This window comes from Balaenoptera physalus (assembly GCF_965194825.1).
Source record: "Balaenoptera physalus genome assembly, chromosome: 6".
In the NCBI taxonomy this organism is placed as follows: Eukaryota; Metazoa; Chordata; class Mammalia; order Artiodactyla; family Balaenopteridae; genus Balaenoptera; species Balaenoptera physalus.
Window position 1 is genome coordinate 111,105,406 of NC_138885.1, and position 24,956 is coordinate 111,130,361.

Genomic DNA, 24,956 nt, shown 5'->3' on the forward strand with positions numbered 1-24,956 from the left:
GGCTGTAGTATATAGATTGCTCTTGCATTTCATTTGATTCTCACCATGTTCTGAGTTAGGTAGTGTAGGAGTTCTTCTCTTAGGTATAAATTGAGTTGTCCAAGGTTTTAAAAATGAGTATTGATAGAGAGTAGGACTGTAAATTCCAAATGCATGGCATATAGGAACAGAATTTATTGTTGACATTATGTGAGCTTCTTTGGAATACTACCTTTTTTCTCAGCCTTTTTCGTTGTTGTTGTTTTAGTGTATGAAAGTAATAAAACTTAAGAGTTAAAACAGTAACACTGCGTAATGTGAAATGAAATGAAGGTAACTTGCAACCCAGAAAGGTTCTTAAAAGTCCAAGAAACTGAGTAAAGTACTCTTTAGAAATATATAAAGCCAGGTGTACTTACCTATGTGTCACCTCTCAGTCATGATCACTGTAACACTGATTGAGGATTAAAATAAGGCAAAACTGAGAACCAGGGTAGAGGCAGGTACAGAAGCAGTTGGAAACCAGAGCTGGGAAGTTTGGAAGCCAGGATTGTCCGAAGCTAGGAAAGCAGGATCAAGGCTTGTGTGAGCAGTAGCCTGGCAGGTGCAGGAGCCTGCTGTGTACCCGCTGGTGAGGCAGCCCAGCTCAGGGCTGGCTGGCAGGAACTCCCTGACTGCGGTGGAAAGTGTGGACGCAAAGAGATGAAATCATCAGTTTACATGGTAATTGTAAAGATTGTAATGTTTGTATTATGAGCCATAAAACTAATACACTGCACAGTATAGGGATGCTAGGGCAGTTCAGTAAATGCAGTGGTTACCGTTAAGTAAACTGGTGCTCAGCAGTTGGCCCAGAAACTGCTGACATCTCCTGTTTATTTGGAATATATTGAAATCAATATGTCGATATTAATCGCTTTCTGAAATATGCTGCTTCTGTCAGATGCTTTCTTGGTCACTTCCCTCTCCCTCTAATATTTTAACAAGGACAAATCATTTATCGACAGTTTGATAGCATAGTTTTAACACTTTTAGCCTTCAGTAATGCATTTCATTTGTTCTAAGTTGCCTATGTTTTCACACTTTTAACAACTGCAATTGAGATGGATCTTAACAACTGGTAGAATCTTAGATTGGAGGAAAAACAGTATTCAGTGTCGGTGGTGTTTTACAGGTTTCCTCTGAGGAATGTTTACATGAAGACCGAGTTTAATTTTTTTTTAATCATACTTTTTCTACATCGACCTATCATGCTGTCAAATAAGTTGCAATTTAAATTGATAATACAAAAATGATGGGTCTTAAAATACAGTTTTAATCATAACCCCTAATCATGAGCTCAAGAATATTTCTCCTGGGTAAAACATTCTTAGAGGTTTCTAAAGAAATAACTTTCGGAAGAATCCATGTAATTTCCTGAATGCACAGTAATTTCCTGAAGTCTCTAAATTACTGTGTGTGCATGTGGTGGGGAGAGGGATGAGAGGGATGGTGGGTGGTAAAGCTTTGCTTAATAGTTGGCAGTCTTACCTTTGTGATAGTGAAGAGTGTGGTAGGTTTTATCATAGTCTCCTTAGGCTCTTGGGAAGATAGTTCATGGGAAGTGCAGAAATATTGTGTGTATGTATGAGTTTACTGTCTAATGGCTCACATGTCCATTCTATAAGATAGTGATGTGGTATTTTTCATTAGCAAAAAGTGCAAGTTATATAGAAAATTGTTAGTTATATAGGCTATAAACAAAAGATTAATATTTTCTGAAAACCTCATGCAAACTGACAGCAGTAGGGCCCTGGTGTTTACAGTACATTCAAATGATAGGCCAACTCACCAAAGTGGAAATAACACTGATAACTGTGGGAAAATGGTCAAACTGTAATCAAAAGAAATACAAATTAGATCTACAGTGAGGTTCCTCATTCATATCAGTAGGAATTTTTTTTTTTTTTTCAAGTATCCAAAGCAAGGGTAGGAACTCAAAATGTCATGATTGGTAGCATTATACCCTAATGTGCCCCCCACCTTCTTTAGGAAGCAATTTAGCATTGTACATGGAGCCGTGAAAGTGATCTAATCTTTTGGCTTAGTCATTCCACTTCCGAAGATCTTTGCTAAGGAGATAAAACCATTATTTTAAAAAACTATGTACATGAAGATTTTCCTCATAATATTTTAAGAATAGAACTTTGTAAGCACCAATCCCCAGCAATAGGGGATTGGCTAAGTCCAGTATAGGAATAACACTTGATGGGCCAGTGTGTATTCATTAAACAATAAATATGCAACAGTGGGGTGGAGAGCGCTTGTTAGTAACAAGAAGACATAAATTGTACACTAATTAGAGCTTTTTTTAACGTATAAGAAAAGCAACTAAAAGTAACGGTTGTGAATCATTGTGTGTTAATGATTGTGAATGGTTGTGTGTAACTTTTAAACAGAGCATCGTTTTGTCTCATGCAGATTTTTGTTCATGATATTTGTTAAAGGAATGAGCAAGTGACTTTTACCTTTCCCCACCTTTAGTGTGATCATCAGTACTGCTGATTTACCAGGTCTCCTTCAGTTGCAAGTTAAAAGAACATCACAGAGTTAAGCACTACTTGACCCAGGAGTTAAATGATCTCCTCAGTTCTGCTCTCCTCTGTTGATGTCTCCTGAAAAGCCTTTCCCCTCATGATAGCAAGGGGAGTGTCCAGCAGCTCAAGACTAGCTAAGGATCCTAGAGTACAGTTCTGCCTTTCTCTTTTCTTGGCAAGCCCCAGGACAGCTGTGATTGATTGGCCGGTCCTGGGTCCTGTGCCTACCTTTGAACCCCCTAGGATAGAGTAGGGAGAGTGCCAGCTTTTTTCTGGTCACTTGGGCTAAGTTTACTTTTTTTTTTTTCATGTTGTCATTTCTTTTATCCCAGCCTTCTTGATTTTTGTATTTAGATCTGTAGTAGCACATCTTGGTTTGGCGGGTGTGTGTGTGTGTGTGTGTTAAAGCTTGCTTCTCTTTGATTCTGGCACTTAATTTTCCTGGACTTCCATTGAAAATTGTTAAGTTTTACCATGCCATAGACACTGATAAATAAGACAGCTACTTTGCAAACATTTCTGCTTATTTTTTAGATTCAAATGTAGTCTATTTACTTTCTTTTTGGTATAGGTAAGTAGTCATGAATTCTTTCGGAAGCTATAGGTTAGAGGCAGCTGTGAAAGTCTCTGCCTGCCATTTTGTGTACAGCTGAAATAATTTATTTTCCCATTGTCTTAGTTTTTCAAATATGTAGGAGAAAAAAACTTTAAAATAATTATATGGGTCTTTTACATAAAAATGTTGAATAGAATATTTTCTCCAAAAGCAGCTTGATAAACTTCAAATTCAGTGAAGGAATTTTCCTGAAGAACAAAGCAGTTGGTTTAGCTCTGTAAATTACTAGTGCTGGCAATGACATTAAAATGGATGGCTCAGATTCCTGTTAAAACGGGAAGTCCAAAATTACTGTTCGTGCAAAATTCTTTCTGGGTGGGAAAAGGGGATTCTAGGTAGATACATTTGTGAAATGCTGGGTTAGACAGAATTCACTACTAGACTAATTAGTTTTTAATATATCAATGTGTGTATTCTTTGGATTCTCTAAGAGGCAGGGATATATTTGTATTTCACTTTGACCATCAAAGCCATCTTTCAAAAACAGATCAGTTATTATGTGGTTTGGGAAATAATTGGCTTAACCATTACTCTTTATCTGAATCTTGGTCCAGTTTCTTAAAAGATTGGTTAAATGGTTTGAGATGGACTTTGCTGAGGAAGTGTCATAGGGCTTTGATGTTTGTTTGTTTGTTTGAAACAACAACCTTACTATCCTGTGTGGTAGCTTGTGCTTGTTTTGTATTTCTGCCTAAATAGAAGACGCTATCCCACCTTGGTGCAAGGTGGGCTACAGGCAGACCCACCTTTTCGTGTAGGTATGGCCAAAATTTTTTTCTAGTAGCCCTATGATCTGCTCCAGAAAGTACTCTTATTGAAGCCCCAAATTAATCATGCAGCGTGGAATGAAGTAGTGAGTTTAGCTTTGGAAATAGAGGGCAAAGTTAAAAATCACTCTCATGGAAGTGTTCCTCTAGATTAGAACATTGAACTTTTATGTAGTCCTCTTAAATCTGCCATGATGAATAGCCCCCAGATAAACCACAGCCAATGAAATGAGTTCATTTGTTGAATGGAGTTAGAATTAGCCATTTGATTGTCTGAAGAACATTTGCCAAAAGCAACTCACTTCGTTTTGGCATATTTGATATATTGAGCTGGTATCTGACAGTAGTTGGCCACAGCATAACTTGCTTCTTGAGACTGTTCCTGGAATGTGCTAGTAATATCAGCTTTAAAAGAGGGTGACTGAATTTTTAATTGATAAATAGGAGGGGAGTCACATATATGATTCATCTAAAAATGGCATAGATTATTTAGGTGCAAGTTAAAGAAGTCTAAGACATAGCCATGGTTTTACTCCACATGTATGGAGAGTTTCTACAATTTTGCTGTTTCCCAATAGAGTTTTTATATTGTGCCTTTACTAAAATTGCCTTTTTGTCATTACTAAAAGCTCTTCTCAAGACTATTAATAAGTGGTTTCAATCAATGTGTAGCTATTTTTAAAATCATGTATTTTTCTACTCAACTAAATCACCACACCTTTTTCTCTTCTTCCTATACAGACTTAGCTTTGGAACCAAACCCTTCTGACCACCCAAGGGCAAGCACCATTTTTCCGAGCAAATCTCAAACAGATGGTAAGGCAATGCTTTTTTTTCCCTGAGAAAAAGAGTGAAAACTGTTTTTGTTTTGTGTATTATAGGAGGTATTTAGAAAAACTCTTACAGTGGTTTAAATGTTTCACTTTTTTATGTATTCACTTGTCTTATTTTAATATGTTGATGATACAGTTTCCTTTAGTTGTCAGTGTTTTAGGGAGGAGAACACTTAGACTATCTGTTTATACATTTTGCCACCTCTTTATCAACATAGTCAACTGGCCACATGATTTAGATGTGGTCTATTTCTCCATGCTACTTTGTCCTTTTCCCCTTGCTCCGAAGAGCACACATATATGTTAAAGACAAATGATAGGGTTTAGGTCACAGTTAGGTTTTCATTTGATCAAATCAGAAAAATCAGTTGTTATATATGGGAATTGAGCCTTGTGATTTTGGCCCTGTTTTACACAGTGTTCAACCAGACGAGCCTATCTCACATCCAGATTTATGCCACTCAGAACTTTTAAGCTATTCAAAACTTTCTTATCCTAATGTAGTGCTGTGCCAGGGTAATAAGAGCAACATGCCATATGGGGTTTTCCAGAAGATTATCCTCAGCATGTGAAACTCATATAAATTTCCTGTGTCCTCCTTGTTTTAAGATGAGAATCAGAACCGTAGAATTTTTTGCACTCCTGCTTGCCTGCTTGTCTTCCTGAATGTTATGTTAAATCCTAGTTTATTTGCTAAAAAGCCATACGTGACCAAGTTTTTCAGTTGATTACGAGAGCAGGAATACAAGAAGTGAACATTCCATAATATTTAAAGTGATGCAGCACAATAAAAAACGGAGGTTTGCTTTTTGTTGTTGTTGTTTTGCTTTTGGTTTTTTTCCGTTAGATCACTGGTTTTTATAAAAGGATATAACTCAGGAACAGCCAGATGGAAGAGATGCATAGGGCCAGGCATGGGGACAGGGCACAGAGCTTTGATGCCCTCTGCAAGGGTACTACATGCTCACCAACCTGGAAGCTCCTGGGGTTTCTAACTTGCATTTTTCTAGTGTGTCTACTTGAGCCACTCCTTTCTGGTTAGGATTGCTCTATTTCTCAGTTTCTTCCAGAGCCATGAGCTGCTCACATGTAGAGGGGCTCTGGAGACAGTAAAAGAAAAGCTGTCCCATGCCTGTCTCTCTCTTCAGCCTTAAGGAATCCGTGCCTGTGATGCCTGTCTGGAGTTAAAGGAGGCAATGTGAGCAAGAGTGTGGCCTAAGACCCTCTTCAGGCTTTTATTCTTCTGGCCTTTGTTGGAGCAAAACCGTTTTGTGTGCTGTAGATATGTTCATTTAGGTCAGCACACTCATTTTAAAATTTACGTTTAACATAGGTTACTTTCCAGTTGTGTATTTTTTCAGTAAGGTATTTGAGTAGGTTACCATTAAGTGGTTCAGGATGCTTCCAGAGATCCTGGTGCGTTGGGAGATGAGTGCCTGGCCAGAAACTGGTTCGTAGAGTTGTCATCTGTAGATTGTGGTAATTAAAGTAAGCTGTGTGTAAATGAAGACTTAGAAAATACTCCTGGCTAGTAGTTCAGCTATGCAGCAGGTAAATTTTTTTATTAGCTAAGTTTCTCACCTGGCCTAATTTGCTTTGTCCTTTTCTTTTGTAAATGGGGAGTCTTTCATTTGTGCCTAATACAGAGTATCTATTAGGTCAAAAAAGTGAAACTAAGTTTTTAGATTTTATTTATAGGACTCATCTTGCTGGGTGATTTAAATTATATATTTTGTTGGAAATTATTTTAAAAAATAGAATGGAATTTTATCTCATTGTGTTATTGGTAATCCATCAGATAATTAGTGACTACTTTTATTTTTCTATGGCATTTGTATCAGAATTCATCAGTTAATTTTTTTTATTCTTAGTGCGGGAAAAGAGGAGGAGCAACCATTTCAACCATGTAAGTAAACAGTTGAAAAGTTAAGAAATTAATAGTTTGAATTAAAAATATGTCTGCCATGATTCCTAAAAATATGATGGATCCAATACTGTTAGCATGGACCTCTTTTTTGTAGATTTTCTAAATCTCTATTTTCCTAATTATCAAATGGATTCAGGAAAGTCTTTGACTTAGTAGTGCCCATTTTTTAAGGGTTCTGACATTTACGTTAAATTTCACTAATACGGTTGTAGTATAAAGATCTGCCTTAAATTCTTTTGCCTTATTTTTTTGATCTTATTTTTTAACCAAAGTAATAAAAGTATAACAGGTAAGTTAATTTTTAGCACTGTCCATTGACTTCTTGTCATAGCAGGTGAAAGCTGAGCTTCTTCGCTCCACCATGACGTTATTTCCCTCCCTGTGTTCCCTCAACATGTATCAGTTTTTATTAAATCAGAATCAATGTTTACATTACTACGACTCTGCAAATATTGTGCATTGCTGAGCCATAGAGTTCTCTGACTGTGCCTCCCCTCCTTGTACACCCTTCATTCTTTTTCTTAAATATTAATGAAATTGGAGCACTTCTGCACTTCTCTAGGATAACCCAATCCCCCTTTTCCTAGCCAACGTGATCTCACACAGCCAAATGCAGTAAGTAGCTCCCTGCCCGGTCTCCCTGCTTTCACATTCTTCATTTTTTCTGTGGAATTAATTTCCTGACTATATTCACTTGCCTGTTTTCTAACAGCTATTTTTTTCCCCAAATGTTTTAACATTTGTCACATGCCTATGAAAACTATTTTCCGTCTACTAAGCCACATCTGTTCCATTTTTTTCTTGGAGACACTTTGCCCCAATCTTTTGTCTTCCTAGTCCCATATAGACTAGTGTTCCCCTAGGCCTGCTCTATGCCTCTTTTCCTGGGATATCTGTGTGAAGTCATCTGGGATCTCACATAACTCTGCTCTCTTATGTTGGATCCCCTATGTCCTAGATTCTGTTTCCCTCTTGTCTTGTTATACTTCCTTGTTTTACTGGAGCACATTTTCCTGGGAAAAGGGCACATGGGCAGAAAGTTTATAGAGATCTAGCCTCTCTGAAACTCCTTCTATTTGATAAAGTATAGAATTCTCAGTTGAAACTAATTGTTGCCGTTCTAAAGACATTTCCCTCTCATCTTCTCATTTACACTGTTGCTCTTAAACCTGTTGACATTGTATGGTACATTGTACATGACCGATTTTAGTCATTTTCCCCCATCCCTTCCTTCTCGGGAACCTTTTAGTACCTTCCCTCTCCCTGGGATTTTGAAATTTCATAATTTGGTTTGGTATAGACCTTTTTGGTGTGTTTCTTTGATATTCTGTTTTTTTCTTCCAGGTTCCTATTATTCAGATGTTGGAAGTCTTAGACTTACCAGATCGCTAACTTTTTTCCCCTCCTGCTTTGCATTTTGTCTTTTTGTCCTGCTTCCTGGAGATTTCCTTGACTGTGCTCTAATCCTTCTATTGAATATATTGTTTTGTCTACCTTATTTTCAATTTATAGAGTTCTCTTATATCCTGTCATTCTTTTTTTCACTGTTGCAATTTCAAGTTTTCATTTGCTCCTGAGTTTTTATCACTCCCATCAATTCCTTCTTCCCGTTTTGTTTTGTTTTTTTTTAAAGCGTCCTTATATTTTATTTTATTTATTTATTTTTTGGCTGCATTGGGTCTTGGTTTCTGCACGTGGGCTTTCTCTGGTTGCGGTGAGCTGGGCCTACTCTTTGTTGGGTGCGTGGGCTTCTCATTGCAGTGGCTTCTCTTGTTGCGGAGCACAGGCTCTAGGGCGTGCGGGCTTCAGTAGTTGCGGCTCATGGGCTCTAGAGCGCAGGCTCAGTAGTTGTGGCGCATGGGCTCAGTTGCTCTGTGGTATGTGGGATCTTTCTGGGCCAGGGCTCGAACCCGTGTCCCCTGCATTGGCAGGCGGATTCTTAACCACTGCGCCACCAGGGAAGTCCCATTCCTTCTTCCTGTTTTGATCTCTTAGTTGTTGGGGGCTTCCCTCAAACGTGTGATGGTCCTTGGCTGTCTGTTAAGATCTAATTGGAAGCATCACTTGGACAACTCGTTAACTGATGGGCCTCACTGCAAGGATTTGGGGACCACGCCTCTGAACTCTGAGCCTGCCTTGGGTTCTGTAAGACAAACTGGTTTTCTTGTTCCTGTCCTAGTCAGCCTCTGTAGGTACCAAGGTTGTGCTTCCTCTGTTCTGCCAGGTCAGTAACCACTCCTTTATCTAGTCTTTTCACCTTTCAAACATTAAAAATCATCTGCTGTTTATCCTGTCTTATGTATAGCTTTTTTAAAAAATGCCTTTAATTCTAATGAGATGATATCTGAAAGAAGGGGGAGAGGAAATAGATTTGTGGTCAGTCTACTCAAAGTTAGATTTATTCTTTGAATATAGGTTCTGAGTTTGAAGTTTAATGCAATATAATTAACGATATTAATTCAGACAATATTTTTGATTATACCTATAATTAGAATATTATACTTTTCTACTAAGGCCTTGAGTATGAATTCTATTCAAACCACTCACCCTACCATATTGTCCATTAATGTGCAACATAGATGGAGTATTACAGACTTTTCAGTTAAAGTCATTGATTCTTAATAAACGTATCCAAAACTTGTGAAAAGGGGGAAGAAAAAAGTGAACTTCAGCTTTATTCTCTCTCTTTTTTTTTTTTTTTCATTTATATACTTTTATTTGGGAATGTTTAAATCAATACAGAGAAAACGAAATTTCAGAGACAATGAATATCATTAGTTTGGATATCATTACTTTATTATAAAAGAAACACGGAAATTATTTACAGGATGAAAGATTTCAGAACTTCAGTGGCAGCTTCACGTGATGCCATTGGGGGAACGGGCAGCTTCACGTGATGCCATTTCAATAGTGACTTATTTTAGTCGACATATTTTCCAAGAATGTCACCATCTCTAAATAAGAAATAATCCTTGTCATCTAGAACTACTTTGGTGCCTCCATATTCTGGGAGAAGAACTTTATCTCCAACTTTCACACTAACTGGTTGAATCTCTCCACCCTTTCCTTTAGAGCCTGATCCAACAGCTACTACCATTGCTTGCAATACTTTTCCTTGCGATTTTTCTGGAAGCATAATGCCTCCTTTGGTTACAACTTCGGGTGCACTTCTTTCAACTAATACTCGGTCAAAGAGGGGAAGAAACTTTCTAAATGCCTGTCCTGCCATGACTCGGGTTGCCGCACTTCGTACTCTCGCTCTCTCCAGCTTTATTCTTTTAATGGGTTAAAATCAGAGGCGGTAGGCACAATGGGAAGAGTCATTGGGTGGGGGCAGGATTTCAACAGGTACTTGACCTTTAGTGATAAGCTTTGAGGGTTGTTACTTACTAGCCTCCTAGGTATGATTATTTTCTAGTCTTCACCATTAAACCTGCAGTCTACTAAGCAACCTTTCCCCTTATAAAGATTGTAAAAGTCCATGTATTTTGTCCTTAGTGCTGAATGAAGATAAATACTCTTCTTCAGTGACCAATTGAAATAATACCTGTGAACATTAAACTGTCAGTAGTGTTTTTTGCTACTTGTTTTTTTTTTTTGTATTTGCATTTTATACCCTTATGTGTGTCAGTGCAGTTTATTGAGGTTGTGAGCCAGCAATGGTAAGGCTTTTATCATAAAGGACAGTTATCTTAAATTTTCAAGCAAGATGAGAGGAAAGTAATCTGCTGGCAGCTAACATATCTAGGCTTTGCTCAGAGGCTTCAATTCTGCCATCCTTTAGTGAACACTAGATGCTGGAAAGTTTGAATAGTTTCAGGAGTAGGCCTGTGGAAGTGTTTCTTTTGTAGGATCGAGCCAGTAGACTGTAAGTTGCTGATACAACTTAAATGAGCCCCCATAGGACTCTAGAGCACATCTAATTAAAAATTTTAAATGTTTTAGCAGTAATATTTCCAAAGACAAATCAATATACATTCATAATAGAAAAGAAAGTTTTTAATAGAGGAAAACAGGATAAATAGCACCCAAAGCTCTACCAACTAGTCTATATTTTGGTACATTTCCTTACTATTTTTATTCCCCTCATATATATAGATTTTTGGTCAGCATTGACTTTTATTACGTGTAGTGTATGTCATATTATACCCTAATAGTAGTGACCTTAAAAGATAACCTGCTTCGTTTAGAATCAAAGTATTTGAATGAGTGAATTTTCATTTTTCATGCTGTATCTGTTTTTTGAGATTCTAAAATTACACATTAACCAAATAGCTTAAGGACCATATCAGAGTTTTAGTTTAAAACATTTCTAGCTTGAAGGAGAAATTAGTCTTCCAAATAGTGATACTGTTTCAAATATGTTACATCTAGAACTTTTTGTTAATAAGGAATAAGTGGCTTTGCATAAAGCATCTGAAACAAGCAAAATGGTGTTTTACATATGCCATTTGGATATTTCTGATTATTGGATACTGGCAATTTTTATTTAAATGCTCTGTATTTTAAAAAGCATCAACTAGATTTTCTCCCTGCCTCACCTTTCATGTATTTGTGGAGGACATTGATGGGAGAGTGTGACAGCATGGTGAAAACTATTTTATATGAATAGGAGGAAGGAAGGCTCATCTGAATTAGTAAACAAACAAAAACCAAAACCAAAACCCAGCTTTAAAATTGTTCGTATTCTGTGGTATTAAAGAATGCTACTCTTCCTTCCAGTGGCTTTCAGTGATTGGGATTTGGTTATTGGCCTTACTTTAAGGAAGAGAGTTGTCCTAACATAGTTTAGGCCATTTTAGTATTTGACTATTGCCGTGTTCATGGGCTCTTCACAAATAAATGGATACTTCTAAAGTGTTTTAAAGATAGTTCATTCTCTAGAGGGTCTCAAAAAGTTCTTTGTCACCTATCCAACACCACTGTAGATAAATTCTCACGAATTTGTACCTTTAGTAAGATTTACCTCCAGTTGTAACTGATCTTAAATAATTTCTCAAACACTTGTCGAATCCTAATTTGTCCCAGATTCTGTGCTCAGTAGCTGGAGGTAGGAGAAGAATCTTCCTAACCTGGAGAAGCTTGTTTACTTAAGAGGGTGGTACTATGCAAGCAGCTGAGACCATGGAACAGTTGGTAAATTAGATGTGTGAGTGTGCAGAAAGTGAGAAGTTTTGTGGTGTGCCTGCTGGCAAAGGGATCCTAGAGGCAGATGGGGTCAAGCTTGCTGGGACAGGAGGAAGAAAAAGGCATTGCAGGCAGAGAGCAGCATGGGTGAGGCAGGAGTGTCAAATAACACGTAGAACAGAATTAGTACAATTTTGAAATGAATGGCAAGTATTCTCTGAGGTTCTCACTTGAGTAATGTAATGGCAGTCTTACTTAAACATGAAGTGAGAAGTTAAATTCTCAGAGTTGTTTTATCCGTTTTTTTTTGGATGCGAGAGAATCTTTAAGCAGTACCTTTTTGTCCTCCAGATAAGGAAATTGAGGCCCAGAGAGACTTATGGCCCCCAGCCTTTTAGTGATAGAGCAGCCCTGGCATGCCCAGCCTCTGATTGGAAAACGTTTGTTTCGTCACACTGTCTCCTGAACATTTATTATTGGTGTTCATTTACTGCAGTGAAATGCTCCTACATCGGTATTATATAAAGCATTACGTTTTATTGTAGTAAAGGAATAGAAATAGGAAATCTCAGCTGCATTTCATTGCTTAAGGAAAAAACCCTGAAATCTTATTCTAAACTTTTTACATTATTATAAAGGTAATTTATAATAGGTGCTTGCCAGGTTTGATTATAGGTACTATATCAAGGCAGCATTTTATAACCCATTTCTCAAAGCTCGTCTGTGGAAGTCAGAGTATAGAGGTTTCCCATAGAGCTGCACATGATATCACACTCAGGCAGTTCATGGAGTGTAAGAAAAATCTTAATGCTTTACCGTTTGACATTTTAACCAAGGAAAAAAACACACTTGATAGGTTTAACTTACTGTGACATTTTCTTCTATTTCCCTTCCCCTTCAGGTATCTCCAGGGCAGCTTACTAAAAAGTATAGCTCATGCTCAACAATATTTCTAGATGACAGCACGGTCAGCCAGCCTAATCTTAGAACCACAGTAAAATGGTGAGTACAAGTAGGTTGCCAAGGGCTGAGTGACAGACCCCCTTATCGCTAAAAGCATCCTAGCCATACATAAGTTCATTCATTTGAATTGTCCTTTTCAGTGATCAGGTTAAAAAACTGGTGTCAACTATAGATTGATTTCAAGGACCTAAATATGAATTTTCAGTTTCCATTTTAATCTTAGAGCGCATGATAGAAGGGAAAGCCAGTTAGCAAATAAGAAAGCCCAGAAAAAGTATAAATCTTTATTTGACGCGTTTCTGTTGTTAAGCCATTGTTGAACACAGTGAGAAAGAGAGGTGCTTTTGATTGGCTGTTTCTAGAGACAATTATTTCTGTATGAGTTGTAGTCCTCAAACAATGTGCACTACTTTGGAAGCTGCTCTTAGAAGAAGGAACAGCTTGTCCCCTACTGGCACCAAAGCGAAGCTGCATTTAAATTTAATTGGAGTTTGTCAGATTTATCCCACTGTGCATTTTTTTTTTTCCTGCACTCTTTCTGTATGAAATTTTACTTCTCCTTCCTGTCCCCCAAAGAGGGGGAGAATATATCAAACCAGTCTTAAGAAATACACACTCAAGCTTAATTTCTTTGTAGATGAAATTTGTTCAACTGAGGTTTTAACTGAATAGACACATTTAAGTTTTGTTTATATATGTAAATATATCTCCAACACACTGTATCAATCACAGCAGAGAACAATAAAAGAGGTGAGGTTTCGGAAACATGGCTGTGGTCAGGCTTATACTTAAGGAGACACGAACAGTGTCATGATGATGGAAACTATTCTTTAATTTCTGGGAGCACCTCATGTCCAGTATATAATTCAAAAGTACTTTGAAGGTTAACCTTGCTCAGGGACTTCCCTGGTGGTGTAGTGGTTTAAGAATCTGCCTGCCAACACAGGGGACACAGGTTCGAGCCCTGGTCCGGGAAGATCCCACATGCCGCAGAGCAATTAAACCCGTGCGCCACAACTACTGAGCCTGTGCCGTAGAGCCCGCGAGCCACAACTACTGAGCCCGTGTGCCACAACTACTGAAGCCCACGCACCTAGAGCCCGTGCCGTGCAACAAGAGAAGCCACCACAGTGAGAAGGCCACGCACCATGACAAAGAGCAGCCCCCGCTCTTGGCAACTAGAGAAAGCCCGCGCGCAGTAACAAAGACCCCATGCAGCCCAAATTAAGTAAAATTAAATAAAATTAAAAAAAAAAAAAAAAAAGATTAACCTTGTTCAGACAAGAAGGTTTCATCCTTTTTTTTCCCGACCTAGTCTAATTTTTGGAAGTACAGTAAATTTTAATTTGCTCTCATGAAGTTTTAGAAATGATCATTCATCACATTCATTATTGGTGAAATAAAGGTTTACTGAGAAAATTAATAGGGCCAATTGGCTTTTAGGAATGATTTTGAAAATGTTTATCATGGGGTTAGTTTTCAGTGGGGTAGTTGTTCTCAGTGGGGTAGGTGAGCCTTATTAGAATCACTTATGCAACTTTTCAAGATGTATGTTTCTGGATGCACAAAGTCCACCCGCCTGCCCCCGCCTCCAAGACACAGTGTGTGTGTGTCTGTCTGTCTGTCTCTCTCTCACCCACGCACACACACCTGTTGACAAGATGGGGAATGATGTGAAGCATGATTATATGGACAAAAGCATCCCGAGTGATTCTCCGATCTTAACCCTAACTCATTCATCCCTAAACTTTGCTGCACGCTGCAGTCATCTGGGGATGTTTAAAAACAGTCCTGATGCCCAAGTCATACCCAGTGCCGGTTAAATCAGAACATCTTGAAGCAGAAGCCAGGCAGTTTTTAAAGCTTCTCAGATGATCCCAGTGTGCAGCTGAGCTTGGGAGCCACTATTTGGTTAGAGGGCAGGAGAAAGAGAACTGCTTCTGATAATTAGTGGGACCTTAGGTAAGTCAGTTTTAAGCCTTGGTTCCCTTATCTGTAAAATGGGTGGTTCAATTAAATGTCATCTACGGTTCAGTGGTCCTTTCCATCATAAAACTTCTAATGCTGTGATTTTAAAATCAATTTGAAGATGAAACTTTGAAGCACTATAGAAGTATCCATCTTTGATGCTAACGGTGTTACAGGCCTTTATACAAGTGCTAAGATTCTATAGACCTATTCTAAAATTCAGATTTGCCTTCCCTCAATTATTTTGAGTTTCATTTTAGACACTGAGAACAAAGGGGAGCATATAACTTAACCAGAGAACCCCTTTGTTGCCTAATATACAACATCTGTGAATAACTTAGGAATATAGTAACTTAAAAAAGACTACCTAAGGACTTGTATCTATCTGTTCGTTAATACTTTATTTAAAATAATTTGGAAATACCTGTCATTAATAGGATACTGTGTAGTATTATGCTGTCTTATTAGCACTGCTTATTTCAGGATAGCTAGACCTATCATCAGTTTTGTGGCTATAAAATTTTGCTATTAAATTTTCTAATAATTATGTAAAAGTGATTTGAAATCATTTTGGTATAGAGCACTTTTATTATTTACTTTTAGGGAAATAATGGAAAACGGATGGGTAGGTGGATAGCGAACTAAATCAACTGAAATGCAGGGGCTAACAAAAAAACCACACCCCCACACACACCCCCACACACAAACTACTATATGGCTTAAATTTAAGCATGTGTATAGATAGATATAACTTGTACAGGACAGAAGGTTTTGTGGGTAGAAGGACAAATGACAGGGGAAGTATGTAATAATTTATATATTATAATAATCAACCAAAACATGCCTTCTAACAGCATATCTAGCATTTTGGGTCTCCTAATTTTGCTAAAAGCTGAAGAACCTAAAACAAGGGGGAAAGCACCCATGTGGTACTGTTCTGAATTCGAGGATTTCGGGGCCACTGGGCCTCTGGAAGCTCTTCCCTCCTTGCTAACCCCTTTTTAAAAATGTCTTCAGGCCTGATATGATAAAAATCAGTTATTACAATGTATTTTTTTTCCTCCACAGTATGACCTTAGCAATATATTACCACATCAAGAACAGGTGAGCTCTTTTAAAACCTATCTTGTTATTCCAGCTAATTAATTTACAAGGTATCAAGTTTAGTGTTAGGTAATAACTATAGATGTTACTGGCATAAGCTTTTATTATTAGAGTGCTTTTATTACAATATAGAAGTGAATCATTTATTTTTCTCTTAGGACCCTTAATTCTTAGGTTACTGAGCATCCCAAAGAGTATTTGTTTATATGGGTTATATTGATAATTTACTGTATTAGAAATTGAAATTGAGAATTTAAAAAATTAAATCCATTGTATGTTAAAACAGAGTTTGCCTTAGCACTACTGAAATTTTGAGCTAGATAATGCTTTGTTGTGGGGTGTCGTCCTGTGTCTTATAGGATATATAGCAGCACCCTTGGCCTCTACTCACTAGATGCCAGTAGCACCTTCTTCCCTCCACATTACGACAACCAAAACTGTCTCCAGCCATGGCCAGAAGTCCCCTGGGGGACGAAATCACCCCTGATTGGGAACCCCAGTGTTCAACATAAGTCATTTTTTTTTAATGAAAAATATCTATTTTCCACAACAAAAAATATTGAGAGAAAAGTATCTCCTCAATAGAAGACAGCTGATTCTCATATCTATTCTGTCTTCAGTCATTTGTTTTGAAGAAACAATATGAAGAAGATCCAGCCGCTTGCAGATATATAGTTGGAAAAAGGTGTATTTTTAAAGCCTTCAGATAATTTGGTATATTCTTTGATACTGTACCAAAAGTCTGCATGTGCTAGTTTCTTAAATTAGTTAAAATGGAATTCTAAATCATATCAATGAACTTGTAATAAATACTATGTTAAATTAATACCCATTGATCTGTCATGCATACTGAGTAGATCTTTTTACCTGTACCTGACTTTATAATATTATCCATTGGTCATTTGGAAAGTATTGGTTCACATTTCTTTAGACAGTGTCAAAAACTCACTTTTGTTAGTATCACCACCAGTCTTACCAGAAAAGTCTTTTAAGTGTTGAGAAGTTGTCAAGTTCACAATCGAAGGTAGAAGTTTTCCAAAAATCCTGATATTTTTAGCTTGATGGCTTGAATTTTATCATTGGCAACAAATAACTTTGGAGTTATTTTCCTTGAAGTGACAGGCTCACTTTGTTCATTTTTGAAAGAATGACTGTGTCAGTTGTACATTCAAATAACGATGGTGTTCGATGAAAAAAGTGTTTCAAATAAAGATGGTGTTCTATGAAAAAAATGACTTACCGCCAAGTCACAAGTGCTTTTCCTTAACACAGCCATATTTCAGTATGTAAAAGTGCTTAATGCATACTTTCCACTTATTCAGAATATTAAAAAGAAGGACCAAGGTTTAAGAACACTATTAATTTTTACTCTTTTATCAAGGATGTTCTTCAAGCAGATTTTTTAACTGCAAGTGGCAGTGAATAATTGAATGACTTCTAATTCAGTTTGGTACCACTGCCTTGATTCATGCTCAGAAACCAGCAGTTTTACCCACTTTTGCTTTTATACATCCATAGCAAATGTCACACAATGTGAAGGGCAGGTAGTGTCTTAGTATTCTTATAAAAGCAGTTTTGACCTCTTGGGCCTCCTGAAGGAGGGGATAGGGGAGAATCCCAGAGGCCTGCAGACCACATTTAGAGAACCGCTGTTCAAATGAGTGCAGTGTATTAGTGTGGTGAAATTTTAAATTAAAAAGCCTGGTTTCTTTTAAAATAAAAAGACAATTACATTTTTAACTCAAACTATTTAAAAGAGACAAGAAGAAATACACAATAAGGATATAAAGAACTAAAGAGAAAAAAACGGGAAAAAACCATGAATCTCATATTCACATTGATTGAAGTGAGAAGAATTTATTGCCCACCACCACTGCTTCATAAAATGTTCTTGCATATTCCAGTGTGAGGTTAGAGGAGTGAAAATATATTGGTTTACTAGCATTGCCTGTTAGGGAGGGTCAGTGCTTATAGAGGCAACTCTGGCTGGTTGTTGTAGAAAAGATTTCACAGAACGTGATGTGCTGAGTAAAAATAGGTCAGGAAACCTTTCTAAGGGTGGAATCCAGGAGAAGAATTTATAAAACTGTTTGCTTCGTTGAAGGTTAAGCTTCCTCTACCCCTCTCTCTACTCCTAGCAGATATGTTACTATGATAGTAACTCCTGAATTAATTTTTTAAATGCACATTCTTATTTTATAGAGATGCAGATAGATCCTTGGATATTTTTGATGAGAGATTACATCCACTCACAGTAAGTGTCAGTTTTATTGAAGTGGTATTTTTCTCTTATACAGTTGTGTTTATTTCATGCTGATTTGCTTTGAAATTAATTACTAGAAGAAAATTACTTCCTCCAGCTCGAAGTCAAATTCATCTTCCTTTAAGTCTTCTTCCCCACGCCATGTTGTGTCTAGTCATTTTCCCGAAGGCGTGCTGTATAAGGGGTTGATGGATATGAACCGAGGTGCACTTTGTGTGAATAGTGAGCAGGTAAGTAAACATACCCAAGTAACAGAAAATGTATCTTTTTAAAGGATGATGTTCCACAGCAACAAACAATATAAATATTTGTAAATAAACCTAATATGATAAGGCCTCTAAGAAGAAAATTAGAAAACTGTTTAAATTTTAAACGAATTAAAATGACAAAGTTTTAAAATTCACTTCTCCGGGTGCTCTGTGGCCACACGTGGCTGGCGACTGCTGTACAGGACAGCACATTCTTAGAGCCTTATGGTTACAGGACACTGGAAATGTGTTTTCAAAGTTGACTACAGAAAAGTATGACATATGGTGATCAGCAAGACTTTTGAGCCTAAAAATATTGGGTTGGCCAAAAAGTTTGTTTGGTTAGTGAATATATTGTTCAATAAAATGCTTGGTGAAAATGAAAACTGTGTCTTTTATTTTTACTTAAAACCAAATGAACTTTTTGGCCAACCCAATAGTTTACATTTGGTTAGAATTCTGTGGGGAGGAACGTGGAAATACATAAATTTTCTGCGGTTGTGCCTGTATTTTTCTTTAATGAATGGTGGTGAGTACTGGATCACTGTGGTATTTTAGGATCCCATTGTTTAGATTTAAAAGACTACAAGACATGTCACCCAATCAGAATTATTTTAAGGGGCACGTGGGCCCAAGTGTGAAGACTGCTATCTTAAGGGTACTTTTAAGTATTTTTCTTCCGTGGATACTTAAATTGCATTTTTTCTCCCTTCAGCGAGAAAAGATTCCAGAGGAATACTTCGAGCATGATCCTGAACACAAATTCATTTACGGATTTGTTCATACTCTTTCTAGTGCCGCACAGCTAACTGCTGAAGGTGCAGTAGTAACTTTGGTAAGATATTTTTTCTTTCATAAAGCATCTGTAGAAATTTCTGTCTTGTACACATGGTATGGTCCTGTTTTTCCCAAATGAAAGTAGGTTCCTGAAACGATCATTAGAACTTTATTAAGAGAAACCTATCAAAAGAAAGTAAAGTATACACATTTGAGCTTTAATCATCATTATGATTTAAAACGTTGCCATTGCTTTTCTCATCACAAAACAATTGCTATTAAAGGCAGCAGGAGAGATTTCTGGTTTCTCCTTCCACACCTGAGGGGACACACGCACGCACAGTGCACACACGCACACACAGACGACGCGTGTGGTGGTGGTGGGGCGGGGCAATCACTGAGCGCTCTGGTCCACAGGCAGAAACAGGTTCCGGGGAGTTTGAAGCTGAGTCCCAGACTGCACTGCCTAGGCAGTTCTGATGTGTGTCCTGACTGAGAACTACTGCCCTCAGTTCTCTGTTCCTTGGATAATGGATAATGGTGTTAACCATCCCTGCTGTCCTCTTACTGCCTGCATGTGAAGTTGCCCAGGACTAGGGTGCCAGTAGGACTTCAGAAGGCTTTACTCTAGTTAGCCTGCTAAGCTACAGCTGTGTAAGGACCTTTTTGTCATCCATTCCTAATTCCTATGGTAAGATTTTATCATTTGAATAATAAATCATATTCAAGTGAGAGGTAGTTGGGATTGTTTTACTCCTCCCTATAGCAAACCTGTAGGGGGGAAAGTCAGCTGCGTGGTCTGCAGGGAAGGAATACTTAGGCCACTCACTGCCTGCTCCTATCAAGGCAGAATTTAGGACAGGAGGCTTGTCCTTTTGAAAAGAGACCCCTCAGTGGGTACTGGATCAGACACAGGCCTTTTCTTGGCGCTACAGGCCACTTGGAGTGCTTAGCACATGCTTGAGAGAGGCAGGAATGGTGCTTGCATATGGAGAGCTAGGAAATGCAGGAAGGAGAGTATTTGGGTTGGAAGAGGGGCATTTCTTTGTAGACAAGTTAAGCTTGATGTACCTGCGAGACAGCAGAATGGCAGTGTCTAGTAATCATTTGAATATATGGGATTGGAGCATGAATCTGAGCTAGAGGGAGGGAATTAAGTGTAGCTGTTCAAATGCAGAGAAAGTATGTAAAATAAAAAGTGGGTAGAAGATAGATCCTACTAGGGACTGTCAGCACTTAAGGGACAGATCCCCAGAGGAGTGGCTACAGTGGTAGGAAACCCAGCAGAGAACCCTAAGAGACACCAGGAGAGGTTCAAGAAGGAGAGTATGGTCCAAACGCTAAATGCTACCAAGAAGTTGCTCATGTCATAAATACCATGTCACTGAATACCTACTCTGTGTCACTTTTCTACATGTGGGGGGTGGAGGAGAGAACAAGTTGGATAAATAAAGTTCTCGCCTTTATGGGGCAAGTGTGGAAGACGTAAATTTTTTTTTTTTTTTTTTTTTATCGGAGTACAGTTGATTTACAGTGTTGTGTTAGTTTCAGGTGTATAGCAAAGTATAAGTGTTTTTTTTTTAATGAGTGTTTTTTAAAAGATGACTATTTCAAGTAGTGGTAAAAACCATGAAGAGAAAGCAAGGTAAAGGGATAAAGTGATTAGAGGGGCTTACTAGAAAGCTCAGGAAGAGCCTCTTTAAAGAGGTAATGTTTGAACCCAGGACCTGGCTGAACTGGGGAAGATCAGGTACGCTGGGATTACGGGCAGAGGGGACAAGTGCAAGGCTCTGAGACAGGAACTTGTTCTGTGTGTTCAAGGAAAAGCAAGGTGGCCATTGTGATCCGAGCGGGGAATGAGGGAAAGAGCATAGGTGATGAGGTCACGGAAGGACAAGGCCGTACCGCACAGGGCCTCGTAACTTGCAGGCCACGAGAAGAAGGTATTTGTTTGATGGGAAACCTCTGGCAGATCTGGAGCAGGCGCATAAAGTACTCTTATTTGAAGAGGCTCTCCTGGCTGCTTTGGGGAGAACAGACTGTAGTCTGTTGGGAGGCAGAGAAGTTAGGCAGTGGCAGCGATACAAGTCAGAAGTGACAGACAGAAAAGCGGTCAGGGTACCAGTGAAGGTAGAGATAACAAGAAGTTCTAACAGATTGGAGCAGGATACACTCAAGTGCAGGTTTTTGGTCTCAGCGACTGGGCGTGTGGCAGTGCTCTTTCATTTATGAGGGAAGGCCTGGGGAGTGGAGCTCTGGGACGAAGAGCTCTGGGTTGTTTGTGCGAAGGCACCGGTGACCACGGCAAGAGTAGTCTCTGTAGAGTGGTAGCAGCAGGAGGCTGACTGAAGTGGGTTAAGGAGAGGATGGGAGATGAGGAGCTGGCCTCAGCCCTGAGGACGCCGTCTAGGGGCAGTGGGGGACAGGCTGGGGACATGGAAGCATTCACACTGGAGGAAGCCTCTGACAGAGAGGGAGAAGTTGTTCAAAAGGAGACTAACTGTGGGCACAGTGCTCTGCAGAAGTGAGGTGGGATCAACTTCATTCATAGGAGAGTTAGCTTCAGTGAAAAGAAAGAAATCTCGCTTCCTCCGAGACAGGAGGGCAAGTGGGATAAATGAATATCGGCACGTGTACCAAGTTTGCCAGTACAAAGGTGAGAGGAAGTTGAGAGATTGCCAGTGTCGTTTCAGTGCCTCTGATGAGTCCCATAAAGTAGAGAGTTGAACCTTGCGGGGAGAGTCGTTCTTAGGGTACTAGAGAGTGCTGAGTTCTTTGGGGAATGGGAGCCGAATTTCACTAAGAACATATAATCTCAATACCCGTGTTTGAAAACACAGTAGAGTTTGGAGGGCATGGGCGAATCTGAGCTGTCAATCTGATAACCCTTCAGAGAGTAAACAGACTCTTTCAAACTGGACATTTTTCTTTTTGTCAAATGGCATATACACTCTTCTACAGAGCTAACAACAAATCACAGCTTACCTCTCTAATCTTTGCTCAGCTGTTAACTCCATCCAGTTCTTTGTAGGGTAGACATTTGATACATGTAAAAGAAACCGTGAAATCATCTCACAAACCGGCAGGTTTAGAGGAGCCCCACGGATACAGACACAGGCAGGTCTTCCCACCTTAAAACCAAAAGAATTGACTAAGCTGCAGATTATGTAAGACAGAAATGAATAATGAAATGATAATGGAGATGTGAAAAATTGGGGCTATGAAAAGGACTACCCTTTGTATGCATGTGTGTTCCTTAAAAAGGCACTAAAATATGGGAATACTTGACAGTTGTAAAGCCCCTTTGTACTGCCTGTCCTGCTGTGCCACGCAGCAGCCACTGGGAGGCTCTCTTGACCACCAGTTTTTATCTTCAAGTTCATGCCACAAAAGGACTGGTGACTGACTCTGAAGAGAAGGTAAAGATGTGCTCAGTCTTACCAGAATTTTACACACTCAAGCGTTATGTAAAATCGCCATGCAACCACCACCAGTCTTGTAGTTAACATTGCACGTGATAGGCACTCAAGCATTTACTGAACAGTTGAAGTCGACACTGGGCTGTATGTGCTGCCCTTGACAAGTGGGAAGGTAATAATACAATGCGTGTCTTTAGAATGCCCTTTGCTGAGATGTCCTTTCATTCCTGTGACCAAAATTGGGTTGGAAATTCACACGGGCAGAGTAGAAATATCAGACTCATAGAAATATCTGACTTACAACTGTGACCTGGCCTCTGGCCTTGGCTTGGCTGAGCAAAGTCTTTGTAGAACCTAGGAATAAAAGGGGTGTCAAAAAGAGATGAAATCTGTCATTCCTAACAATTCTTATCACAGCACTTAAACTGAACGAAAATCAAAGATCAGTGCTCTACTTTTGCAGGTTTACTTAGAAAGGCTTTTAACTTATGCTGAGATCGACATTTGCCCCACTAACTGGAAAAGAATTGTTTTGGGAGCCATTCTTCTTGCCTCCAAGTTTTGGGACGATCGGGCTGTATGGAATGTGGACGACTGCCAGATCCTCAAGGACGTTACAGTTGAGGACATGTGAGTTTGTAAGATTACCCTGAACTTTCTAACCATTTTCCAATACCTCATTTGCTCTCATAAAGTTTACATTTTTAAGAAATGTTACATTTTAAGAAAGGTTACCTTGTGCAGAGAGCTGAAATAGACATAAAATTACAGCCTTCTTTCTATCTAGCTGTAGTATAACAATTTGTATTTCCCCTCATTCATTGGTAGGTCTTGCTGTGTTATTGTTGTAATATTCTGCTTGAGAAATTGAAATTATTTTTCTGGTGGTTTTTGCCAAACATTTTACAAGCTCACTACCAGAGCAACATGGTACAGTAAGTAACTTGACAGCTTTCTTAAAGCTGTCTACCAGGTCCAGTCCATTTTTAAGGGGCACATGCCTGGTCTTTGAAGCAAGTGGCCACTGTTAAGGTCTTAGGGCCTCTAGACTACTGACAGGTTATAATTTCAACCTGAGTCACACATTGTGTATTTGCTTTTGCTGGTCTTTTTCTCCTTTTTATCTGAGGTTCTGTTGTTACAGAAACTATGATGTACAGGTAGCCACATATAAAGGTTTCAGATCCCTGTGTTCCTGTCTCCTCCCCTAAAGTCTGCTGAGCTAGGAAACACCTACCTCTCAGGTCGTCCGGGAAGCATCCCTGGGGCCTCACCCAGGGCACTCAGCAAACACAGCGGCACTTTGTGGGGCCTTGAGTTAACTAGGCAGGTTCTCCTCACAGATGGCACGCTCACATTGGCATGAAACGCCAGGCTTCCAATCTGGCTCTGGTGAAGGGCCCCAAGGGTGGGAAGCAGGATGAGCCAGAGAGGTAATTCCAGCAGACTCTCGAAGTGCCCGCTTGACAGTGAACCTGTCTTTGTGGGTGGCATTCAGGAAAATGTGAAAGGACACCTCTTGATTATATTGGACAGCAGCGGCCGATCAAGATGGCAGGCAGGGGCAAGAGTTTGTTTTTGTTACCTTTGCCCCTTACCCTAGATAATTCACAATTACCAAAGTGCATATTTACAGCTGAAGCGAGGAAAGCTGTGACTAAGAGAAGGGACCAGTGACTGTCAGTAGCTGTCAAAGTGGCTTTTGGTGAAAATGCCCACTTTGGTGATCATGTAAACCAGGTGGTCGTGGTGATATTGCTGGTAGCAATCTTAGCAAACAGTGGAACAGCAGATAATGAATTTGAAATGAATAGAAGTACTTTTGGAAGTTGCAGAAACTAAAGTGACGTTGACCAACACTATCATCAGTCTTTGAACTGGTCCCTTGAAGGAAGGAAAATTTGTAATCGTGAACACCATCCCTGCCATGATGGCAGCTGAAATTTTCTCAGAATCTGCAGCTGAGCTGACTGGGGCTCTGGTTCCAGGTACAACATCCGAGAACATGCAGGGAAACGTGTGGGTGTTCATAGACATTGAGCCCAGGAGCATTGGCGGCACTGTCCAGCTATGAAGAAACTAATTCTAAACAACGCTTTTCTGTGTAGAACGGAGAATCACCAGGAGTTATGTTTATAATAGGCTGCTTTTGTTTATGATCTTTGGGAGTTGGAAAGCATTACAACAAAGTGTTTAATACACATTTGTTTCATCCCTCTGCTGTTGACTACTATTTGTAATGGTCTCATTTTGAGTCTGAATTGAAAAATTGCTGTCTATCAGCTTTTCCTTAAAACTTTCTAACATCTCTGTGTCTTGTTAAATATATATTTCCCTTCAAAAGAGTAAGTTAAACTGAGCAGCTGCTGTTCAGACAGTTTGCTGCGCC

General features: G+C 39.0%; 2 protein-coding genes and 1 long non-coding RNA gene across 3 annotated transcripts in view; 2 read left to right on the forward strand and 1 right to left on the reverse strand.

Moving 5' to 3' along the window:
• Positions 1 to 24,956, forward strand: part of LOC309662635 — a 930,148-nt gene that overhangs the window by 901,060 nt on the left and 4,132 nt on the right. The gene's annotated exons all lie outside the window — the stretch shown is intronic.
• LOC309662631 (cyclin-Y-like protein 1) overlaps positions 1 to 24,956 on the forward strand; it is a 33,900-nt gene that overhangs the window by 4,812 nt on the left and 4,132 nt on the right. The window contains exons 2-8 of the mRNA XM_082465544.1: positions 4,680 to 4,754; positions 6,643 to 6,677; positions 12,727 to 12,827; positions 15,825 to 15,860; positions 18,063 to 18,114; positions 19,087 to 19,206; positions 23,031 to 23,197. Of these exons, the coding sequence (XP_082321670.1) occupies positions 4,680 to 4,754; positions 6,643 to 6,677; positions 12,727 to 12,827; positions 15,825 to 15,860; positions 18,063 to 18,114; positions 19,087 to 19,206; positions 23,031 to 23,197 (586 nt within the window). The remainder of the gene's footprint in view (positions 1 to 4,679; positions 4,755 to 6,642; positions 6,678 to 12,726; positions 12,828 to 15,824; positions 15,861 to 18,062; positions 18,115 to 19,086; positions 19,207 to 23,030; positions 23,198 to 24,956) is intronic.
• Positions 9,143 to 10,548, reverse strand: LOC309662618 (10 kDa heat shock protein, mitochondrial). The gene has a single exon (XM_082465535.1). The coding sequence runs from the start codon at positions 9,925 to 9,927 to the stop codon at positions 9,619 to 9,621; it is 309 nt and encodes a 102-aa protein (XP_082321661.1). The 5' UTR covers positions 9,928 to 10,548; the 3' UTR covers positions 9,143 to 9,618.

Excerpts from the sequence above, each read along its gene's own strand:
- LOC309662618 (XM_082465535.1), bottom strand. The coding sequence starts at position 9,927 with ATGGCAGGACAGGCATTTAGAAAGTTTCTTCCCCTCTTTGACCGAGTA.